The following is an 11,095-nucleotide window of genomic DNA, read 5'->3' on the forward strand; positions in this document are numbered from 1 at the left end:
AGATAATACTTACGCATCAGTGAAATCCGCTGAATAATTAAACTTACGTAAAAGAAAACGTGAAATGAAGCCACTACTTTAATCATGAACAGTTCCGCACAAGACTCCTTCGTTATCATTTCTACCAAGGTAGGTTAACTTTCAGGTTCAACTTATTTTTCATCCTTTTTTAATTCTTACAAGTAGAAAAAATGAAGAGTTAAATCATGATTAAAATTAAACTATGTTAATAGAAACGGGTATTAGCAGTGAATTCAGTTCAGTCTATCCGCTTGAATTGCACTCGCTTGCTCTTTTTGTACTTGAATTGGGAACGAAAGTATCCTCGAGTTTAAAGAGAAAGAAATAAACAAATGCAAATTGCAGAACGAATATATCTATTCTGTATAAAAAAAAAAAGACTCCTTTTTAGGACGTTGTATTCTGTCTTCGTCTAGCAACTGTTGCTCCGTTGAATTGTTTTCCCTTCCATCCCTCACGGTCTAAAAATATGTAGTCTACTTTTAATTACCTTGAAATAATAAATACTTCGTACGAAGTTTACGATTAAATACGTCTATAAAAATGATGTCGATAAATTTTATCAGTAAATCAATTATAAATATCGCAATCATATTCGCCCGCGGTCGAATCTATTTTGTCAAGTTAGATTTAGAGGTTATGTCAAATTATAAACGTATTTCTCTTCTTTCCAAAACAGATATTTTTACCGCGCGTATAATTTCATATAAATTATATAAGAATTGCAACGTAAATTCGTGAGTTGTGCGAAATACCCATAAGAATAACTAGGAAGAAATTATCTTGGATCTGTGATTTATTCTTTTAATTCTTCTTTTTTTTTGTTCAAATCTGGATACAGTGATCAAACAAGAGAGAGACGATCTCCGATCGCGAGCTTTATCCGCCTTCCATTCCGGAATCTGAAACAGAATTTTCTTTTTTTTTTTCCTCTCTGTTAACACAGCTAGGAGCTACACGACGAAACACCGCGTAGAGCAGCCAAATCCACGCCAGGAAAGATTTGCGAGCAAAAGGCAGCACAGCACTTGACGCAAATCGGAGCCGGATGTCAAACCACTGACGGAACGAACTCACTTTGACTTGCCCCGCACACAGAATCGAGAGAAGATATGAATTTCTTTAGACTTTCGCCCGTCACTGTGTCTTTTTATTCCTACAGTTCTTATTCTTTCTCATTATAGTTCTCCCTTCCGCGATACTACATCCAGATGCACAATTTTGTTACGTCGGGCAGACGACACAGCTATTCTTTATCGCGCGGATAATTTCGACAACGACGCGAAGTTTAAAGTCCCTGGAAAGTTTAATACGCGACCTTCTATCTGCTTCTCTGGGAGAATCCACAAGCCACAGAAAACACCAAAAACGTCACAAACGGTCATCGCTCTCCTTTTCCCGTACAGGCGACAATTGTATATGAATGAACGTAACAGCCTCCTACGCGAGAGAAATCGAGAAAATGATTCTTTAGCACCAAACACTTGGAATTTAACGACCTACATAGTCGCGTTTTTAATCGTTTTCCCATCCCTCGAAATTGTCATTGCTAAACGATTAATATCATGTATTATTGCACAATAAACTTCACTTAACGGAAGAAAAGATTGAATTTATTAAACTGGTCAAAATCGCAAGCAGTTTAATTAATATCTCGGCCACATGCATGCATTTTAATCGATGACAACGTTCTATCGATTCAATGTGAACGTCCGATATTTTATTGGCTCTAAATTCTTTTCTTTGCATTAATTTCTTCGGATATCGCGAATGGAAGTATTCATTGGAATCCGAAGAAATTAAGTTTTGTTATACAGATTAGGACCAATAAAATATCGGACGTTCATGTTGAATCAATAGAACGTTGTCATCGATTAAAATGCATGCATGTGGCCGAGATACTAATTAGATTGCTCGCGATCTTAACGAGTTTTGTATAAAATTCAATCTTTTCTTCCGTTAAGTGAAGTTATCATGCAACAATACATGGTGCTGTTAAAACTTTCATTCGCGTATATCACTGTAATATTTAATCAATTTCCCGAGAATTTTCGAATTGTTTGATAGGTGTAAAACGGTATTAAGAAAATTGACACATTTTGTAATTTTTTTTTTTCTCTCTACAAACTGCATCTATTTTTTTCCGTTCAAACACTAAATATACTTAACCACTGCACCTTCAATCGCATTCAAGTATGGCAGGGACGTTCCTTTCTTCCGTCCGATGTCTGAAAGAAATATAAAAATATACCCTTCGGACGTCGTTTCGGATAATCGGATGTTCTCCATACCGGAATACGGAACACAATCACTTTTCTTTTTTTTTTTTTACATTTCACTGGACACATACTCAGAGCTCAATTTCGTTAATGCCACCAAACACTGTCCTTTAGAGAAAAAAAAACCAGTCCTCACTGAAAAAGGGATAAACTTCTGTTGACATTATGAAAACACAGATCGACAAACTTTATTTTGCAGTAAACAAATTTAGGTCTCTTCATAGATTTTCTCTTTTTTTCCTCACTGTCTTCACTATTGGGCACAGTCCAAACTTTCAGAACTTGTAACTACATTCATCACGAATTTTACTTACTGCACAATCACTTAAAAATTATGCCACACAAAAGAAGTATACAGAAATAAATCGTGAAACGTTAATTATATAAATTTGCCATATCTCAAATATACTCTAATCCAGACCTTTCACATTTTTTTTGCCATTATGATTATAAAAAATTATATATATTTTTTGTGAGCTATAAGTGTTCTCATATCGTTATAAAGCTACGCACTGTGTCTGTTACAATTGAGAATATTCTATTTTTAGGAGAAATGTAAAATTTTTAGTAAAGTAATTTAAATGTATATAGGTTTTTCAATGAAAATGTCTTACACTTAATATTGAAAATTTACAATTAGTAAAGAATTCTGTCCTAATTTCATTATTTTAAAGCAAAATTTTTGTCAAGTGTTTAATTATTATTTTTATGTGCACATACATGCCTCAAGAAGACATTCAATTTGCATTGGCCAAGAAATCAAATCAATTATATTAATTATATGATTGCAAATGTGAAAGAACTGTGCACAATATTATTACTGACATACGTACGTATAGTTATATAATGTATATATGTATATAATACAAATAGATCCTTCTTGTATACACTACACTTTAAACAAGTAATTATACATCACTTGTAGTAATGAGGATTACAATATTTGTAATAATTCAATGTGGTCAATAATGATTTTGCTGATAGAAACTTTACCATTTAGTAATCGCTGCTACTTGATTAATCTAACTAGGGAACAATACCAAAGTTGTGTTTTTTGATAGAAAATAAGTACTTAATTTCTCAGTAACGATATAATGTAGTAGTCGATAATGTGCATTATATGTGTGGAGTAGTTATAATTCTGAAAAAATATATCACAAATCAAGATACTGTACAGAACACAATATTTTCCAGTAATATTTCAAAATTGCATCATCCTCGCCTATCATTAAGTTTAACAACTATACAAGGATTGTCTTTATAATAATGCGCAATAAAAATTCGTATTGCCTAATTTCGATTAGAATTTAAATACACATCCAGATTCGCACAATTTTGTGTAAATCTAACTGATTGGAGTAGACTCAAATCAACAATTAGGCATTACGAACTTTTATTACATGTCTGATTATAGAATATAACGTTAATATACTTGGCATTCCTATGTCAATGCGATATATACTCGTATAAAAAAAGTATCAAAGTATTACGATGCTGTCTGTAATCATATGAGATTAACTTGTGTGTCTGGAAGCCAGTAGAAAACGAAATACTTACTCGATCAAAAAACACAAGTTCTCCTTCTCACAAGTCCTGTACATTGTTTCGCATCTAAGAGGCTTGTCCACTATGACTATTTGGCGAGGGAACATATTCTTGAAAATGGACTGAATGAAAAACACGATATTTTAATTAATATAATTATTCATTTATATAATTTGATGTCTAAAAAAAAAAATACTGTAAAATGAAGAAAAATTCTAAATTTTTTCCACAATATTTACGCCAAAAATCTCTACATTTCAGATTAGACTGTGTGTAGCACAATTTTCAAAATGCAGATTTGTAACATTAATTTTATATGGAAAAAATTAAAAATTTTCCTTCATTTTACAGATTTTTTTTTTAAATAAACAAACATACTTCCCATTCAATCCATTTTGAGACAAACATTTCCTCGTTAAATGATCAGAGTAAAAAAGCTCTTAGGAGTTGCATGTTAAAGAATCTTTGCACTTACGATGTAGAAAATACGGACACAAAAGACGATATTAGGCGCTACCTCCCTTGACCACTACGATTACTAAGTGGTCTTCCTTAAGACTCTCTTCGCTTAAACTAGGACATGTGCGTTTCAAAAGTTCCGTCGAGAATGCACAGGGTGGAAAGGCGTAGAGCACACCGGTGCCTTCCGTGTCCTTGTTCAGCAACGATATCACACCGGCAGCTTCCTTCTGCTTCAGATAAGAGACGAGATTGCGCAGTGGTCGCGTCTGAACATTAGCATCGTCATTCGTAATCGCAGTACTTGAACCAGCCAAACCAAGGAAGATAGCATGCGAACTCGATGTTTGAATTCGTTTAGACACGTCATCTAACTTAGGTTGATCAAGACGCAATCGTTGCGTAATGCGCAACATGTGTTTACCTTCTTCATCCTTCATTAGAGAATCGATTATCTCCGTCTCGCCATCAGTCAGATGAAATTTAGCTGGAAACAACGAGTTCTTTAGTATCAACGCGCCTTGCCAAACTGCGATTGACTTGCGCGCAACGTCTGGTAGCGTGCGAGATGTCGACAACATGCCAGTGCGAGCATTCTCCGAATCTGAATCAGAATCCATTTGTCGTCTACGTGGTGAACGTGATCTTGATCTATCGACTCCTGGTTCGCGCGAGAGCGATCTTCTTAGTCCACGTGGTGCCTCGTATTCCAATTCAGGCGGAGGTCTTCTACTGGACCAGTCGGCTTCGTCGCGTATATAACCATCAGGATATGAGCCTCTGTAACCACCTCGAGTGTTTCCTCTTCTGTCATGCCATGGCGCATTACCTCTACCACCTCGGAAGCCCCTCGGTCCGTAATTGAACTCACCGTCAGGTCCGTAAGGATCATATGGAGATTCGTAGTCAACTGGACGTGGTCTGAAGTCATTGTTATCCTCAGGATACGATCTGGGCTTGAAACCAAAGCCCGGTGTCACGTCAGCAAAATCTACTCTCAGTCTGCGCTCCGGTCCACCTAGAGGGAAGCCACGCATTTCCTTAACAGCAGCCTGAGCTGCGTCGATCGAATCATAAAGAATATAAGCGTTACTATCGCCCTTGATGTAGTCGATCTTTTTTATTGCACCAAATCGATCAAATTCGCGTTCAAGTTGTGGTACGGAAGTCCATGGTCCAAGACCGCCCACCCATATCCGAGTTGTTGGCGTTGCCTTACCATAACCGATTTTACATTGAAATTTACCGATGTATTGACCCGATAATTCTACCTTACATCGATGAGCCATGTCTAAGGTTTGGAAGCGCACAAAAGCGTATGCATTACCAGTACCGGGAGGCGGACGCTTTATATCGATATCGTCGACAATGCCATACTTGCTGAAAATACGACGCAACTCCTCTTCCGTGATATTAATCTCCAGATTACCGGCGAACAGAGTTCTAGTAGCTAGAGGGTCATCCTCCGGCGACACATGATGCAAATAATTGGGAAACTTATCTTTCTTGTTTTCCACTCGCTCAAATCCATGTACTGGGTGGCGCATCATCATATGTCGTGGCGGTCCATAGTGATGGGGCGGTCCTGGGTGAACGTGTGGCGGTCCATGGGGGTGTATAGGTGGTCGGACGAATTCGTGATGCGGCGGCGGGATGGTCTCGCGGCGCATCTCCCGATGAGGAGGTAAACCCACTGGTGGTCCGTACACACGTTCGTATCTCTCGATAGGTCTGTGTCGATCTGTAGGTCCCGGAGACCGGGCGTAGTACCTCTCATAATCCGGCGGCGTGATAGATCGTGGACGACGGTAGGCTTCCTGTCTATCATACACCGGTTCTACCAGAGCTAGTTTGTCGTACATGATGATACGCGGTTTCGCATGTTTAGCGTCCCGGGCGTCTTCTGAGCTACGGAAACACACATAGGCGACACGTTCGTCTGGTTCGTGCGAGATCTGGATGGAGAACTCCCCGAATTTCTTGTATTCCCTGTACAGAGTATCCTTGATCACTTCGTCACTGGCCTTTGGATGGATGGCGCTGACGCAGAGCATCTTGTAGGTGTACCGCTCCCGCGGTACATCGCGCGATGTGCGTAAATACTCGTCGCGATGGGAACTGGATTCAACGTAGCGAGCGTGAGACGATGCTCGCGTGGGCGGACTGGGACTTCTGGCTCCTCGGCTTCGTCGTCGAATCCTTTCCGGACTGATCCGTTCGTCGCTGGAATCATCGTATCTAGAAATTACGAGATGCAGTTTAACAGTATAGTTTACTTAAATTAGAAATTGTAAAAAGTTCACACAAAAATATTCAGGGTTGGGAAAGTTTATAAAAGTAACTCGTTATCTTTTTTCTGAAAAATAACTCAATACTGTTATTGACTCCTTTTTAAAATAATATATAATTATCTTTGTCACTAATTTAGACCAGTTCAACACGAGATCTGTAGCGGTTATAATGATTATAGTTAATTGCGATATAGTCAAACATAATATTTTTTACTTTTGGAATTCACTTATGTACGTTCTATGTATAATTTACTGTAAGTATACAAAATAATGGTAAAAGTAACAATCATATTCGTTACTGTTATTCAAAAAAGTAATCGTGTTACAATTAACATTACAAATAAGGAGATGTAACGTAATTAATCATTACTAAAAAAGAATAATTGTAATGGTGACATTACAAGTAATGTGTTACTTCCGAACCTTGAAAATATTATGCGTGCACCTTGACCGAATATGGTCCCCTTCATTCATTTGTAGTAGCATAATATAGCGTATAATCAGGGATGGGGCAAAATACTAAAAAAAATTGTATTTAAATACAAAATACTCTCAATAAAATAAAAATGTGTTTAAATACATTTCAAATATTGCCCATTCTTGACTGAGACATAACGCTAGAGATTGTTGTTCACCAAATGTAAACAAAGATAAATGATGCATTATGCACATCATGCGTGAAATGAAACGCACTTTAGATTGAGTCAACATTGGTGCGATTTTAATTTTAATAAAAAATTTTTTTACATAATTTAAATGTATTTAGTATTTACAAATTTAAAATACAAAATACTAAAAAAAAAGTATTTAAATGCAAAATACAAAATATTCTCAAAAAAGTGTTTAAATACGAAATATAAAATACAAAAGTCTATTTAAATACGTATTTTAAATACGTGTCTTTCAAATATTGCCATCCCTGCATATAATACACGCACACATAGCAAAACTACATATCAAGTTATTATATCTGTAATAATTGCAGTGAAATCTATTCGTAAGTTCATTGAAATGGAACAATATTAAAGCACCGAATACTCTCTAAGCTCTTTGAAATTGAATCCTAAGGCTAACATTCATAGTCAGGTCTCATATTCAAGACAGTCTTAAGAAGTCAAATCAATCAGAAGGCCGTATTAGCGTCTTGAAACAGTCTTGAAATAAAGAATGGACAATGAATACCACCCTAAGAGTGAAAATTAAGCTAATCTTGAAAAGAGTGACTCAATTTTCAATATATATTTTCTTTAAGAGTGAGATTTCACTCTTTAGAATAAAATTCATCCTAATAGAATTTTAGAATGTAACGAAAGTCGATCAAACAAGTAAAAAATTATAAAAAAATTCACACATCTAATTGTAAATTTTCCTTAAGATTTGTTACGTATTATATACTAGGATTATTACTTTTGATAACTTCGAAGCTTTAAAAGAATTTTCAAATTCCGAATCTTTGAAATTTAAGGTGCTTCGAAGCTTCGACCTTTGAATTTTTCAAAGGATGATATTTCACTTATGCGCTTTTATTGTACGACAAATTTTTCAAGCCTATTGATTAGTTATGGGGTAAAGAAATCCGAGGACCTTTCTCTTCTGTACACATTTATTGTACGACAAAAATGAACGCACAAATGAAATAGCATCCAAAGTTTGGAAGCATCTGAAAAGTTCAAAGATAGTAGAGGTAATTTTCGAAAATTGGAATTTGTTGTGTTCAAAGATTCGAAATTTCAAAGTTATAAAAAGTAACAGTATTTAATGAGCCTTAGTATTTAACATATCTTGAAAAGAACATGGATATGTAAATTTCTGTAATTTTTTACTTCAAAGATATTCGGAATTAATTTCCAATATTCGAATTCTTTCAAAGTTTCGAATTTTTCAAAGTCAAAAATAACAGCCCTAGCATTTAACATCTTGAAAAGGACTTAAATGTCTAAATTTTTGTAATTTTCTATTTCAAAGGTGTTAATTTCCAAAATTTGAATTCTTTTAAAGCTTCAAATCTTCGAAATCAAAAGTAATAGCCCTCATATTTTATACTCGAAGAAAACTTGAACGTGTGAATTTTTGAAATTTTCTATTTCGAAGAGTTAATTTCGAAAATACGAATTCTTTTAAAGCTTCATAGTCAAAAATAACAGCCTTAAATATCAAATATAAATACACGTTTCGCTAGCTGTAGTGACTGAATGAAGAATAATTCACTCGGCGTAAAACGCACACACACTCGTGCACACACACACATACGCGCGCGCGCGCGCGCGCAACGCCACGTACGTGCGCACAATAGCAATGAAAAAAAAAAAGAAAATCCACACATCATTAATGCTATGTATCACAGGTCAGCGATCATAGTTACACAGAACAACAATCTCGGCGTCGCGAAGCGAGGGGGAAAAAAAAGGATTAAACGCAGAAGGATCGAGCGGGATTTGTTTGGCCAAGAAAAGACGCCGCGTGAAGTTGCCACCGGAGAGATACGCGAGTTTTTCGTTCGATGTCGCGAGATATCTTACCGTCCCATGGAAGAGCGGCTCCGCTTAACACGAGGAGGCGGGGTATCACGACTTGAGCTCCTCTTCATGTTGTTGCGGATCTTGACTGTGATTTTGTGCCGATCGTCCCGCGGAATCCCAATCATCAACGCTGCTTGCTGCTTGCACCGCAGCTCGACGTGGAACAAGAGAAAAGAATGTGACGCGGGACAGGGATATGAAAGAAGGAAAAGGAGGAGGAGAAGAGACGAACGAGAATGAAATCCGTCCAAGGATTTGCTAGAAAACCGCTTTTTTTCCTCGGAGAACGACTATTTCTCCGCTGCACGCTGTACTTCGCCTGTTTGCGATGCAAAGAGCGAACAAAATGGCGCCCAATCGCGCCTATTGTTACCGTCACCGTCGTTGTCGTCGTTGTCGCCGTCACTGGCGCCACCATCGCCGCGCGTGGCTTCCGCTCGTGACGACTTCCGAGCGCGCGATTTGACAACTCATTTCGATCTGAAAAAAAGGAAAGGAAAGCATGTGGCCCAGAGTTGGGCAAAATATCATAATTAAAATATTTGAAATACAAAATACTTTCAAATGTTTTATTTGAAATATAAAATACTTTTTCTATCTCTTTATTATGATAATGTATAATGTTAAACTTTTTCAATAAAGCTAAGCGTTACAACATTGCGAGAAAACTTTATTTCGCTTGCATTAGAGTTTCTAGAAGAGGCAGTAATTCTTATTTCTTTCTAACATTCACTCTTTAATTAGACAGAGCATAAATATATCATTAAAGTATTTAAAATATAAAATAGAAAATATTTTTATGTACTTTGAAATACAAAATACAAACTTTCTTTCGAATATTATATTTCAAATAAAAGTATTTAAATTGTGCCCAACGCTGACGAGGCTTAATGAGAACAAAATATTTTTTCTTTATTTTTATGTCATTGTTTTCTGACAATTTTAATTTACATCGCCACTGAAATTAAAAACTTTCGGCAATATTGTTAAAAATGAATAAAATTTATGTTAATTGTATTTCTAGCGTATATCTATTTTTTAAATATGATTTTCATCGTATTTCTCGCATTGATTTTGCTGATAACAATCAAATAAATATTCGTATATCTGTGAAATAAATTTTTCTTACACAATAGTTATGAATTCATCCATTATTGAAAGAAAAATCGTGGAAAGAATTTATTTCGCTACACAAATTATTTCGATATAAAAATTATTCGTCTATTATTAGCAAAAATACATAAAATTGACGTAAATTATATCTTCTAAGGTGTATCTATCTTTAAAATTTAATGTGAGAAACACATTAAATTTTAAAGATAGATACACCTTAGAAGATATAATTTACGTCAATTTTATGTATTTTTAACAATATTATCGAAGTGGCCTTTTAATTTACAGCAGCAATGCAAAGAAAAACAGGATGTCCAGCGATAGCTGATCAATTCAAAAACAATTTCAGGACATTCTAGGTAAAAATCCTGGTTCTTCCAAGTCAATTAATTTTCATTGATTTCAGTTAATTAATTTTTATTGATTTGCGCAAAATATATGAGGAGTAGGTTTTCAAAATGCATTTTGTCCAAAATTTTATTTCTTGAGTTAGAAATGGCATAGTGTTCAGTATTGAAAAATTCATATTTTAAGTTACTAAGATTTTCTGAAAGCATTTTTTCATCATTAATTTATGTGCTATGAAAAAAGTCTAGACATTCAAAGTGTACTATGTCATTTAAGTAGAAACAAACAAATGCATTTGTTTAATATTATTAAAAACAGTTTAGCAATTTTGTTTAACATTTTACATCTTACTGATCAATAAATTGTTATTTTCTGTAAGGCGTGGTTTCCTTGTGATTTTCCTTCTCTCCTTTTCTAAAAATTATAAATTTTTGACAAAACGTATTTTGAAAGTCTGTTCCTTATATGTTTTGTATTCAAGTTAGAATCCTATATGAATTTTAATTAAAACGCAAATAAA

General features: G+C 35.3%; 1 protein-coding gene across 2 annotated transcripts; it reads right to left on the reverse strand.

Annotated features, from left to right (window-relative positions):
• Positions 1 to 799: 799 nt before the first annotated feature.
• On the reverse strand, positions 800 to 9,471 carry nito (RNA-binding protein spenito). 2 transcript variants are annotated; one of them, XM_087407606.1, is made up of 2 exons: positions 9,115 to 9,471; positions 800 to 6,527 (listed from the first exon to the last, which is right to left on the reverse strand). In XM_087407606.1, exons 1-2 carry the CDS (start codon positions 9,237 to 9,239, stop codon positions 4,352 to 4,354), a joined length of 2,301 nt encoding a protein of 766 aa, XP_087263732.1. In that variant the 5' UTR covers positions 9,240 to 9,471; the 3' UTR covers positions 800 to 4,351. The 2 variants fall into 2 exon arrangements, with proteins under 2 accessions (XP_087263732.1, XP_011060964.2); XM_011062662.2 differs by having other exon boundaries at positions 800 to 6,542.
• Positions 9,472 to 11,095: the final 1,624 nt, after the last annotated feature.

Source organism: Acromyrmex echinatior, chromosome 7 (assembly GCF_024713525.1).
Source record: "Acromyrmex echinatior isolate Ae372 chromosome 7, ASM2471352v2, whole genome shotgun sequence".
NCBI lineage: Eukaryota > Metazoa > Arthropoda > Insecta > Hymenoptera > Formicidae > Acromyrmex > Acromyrmex echinatior.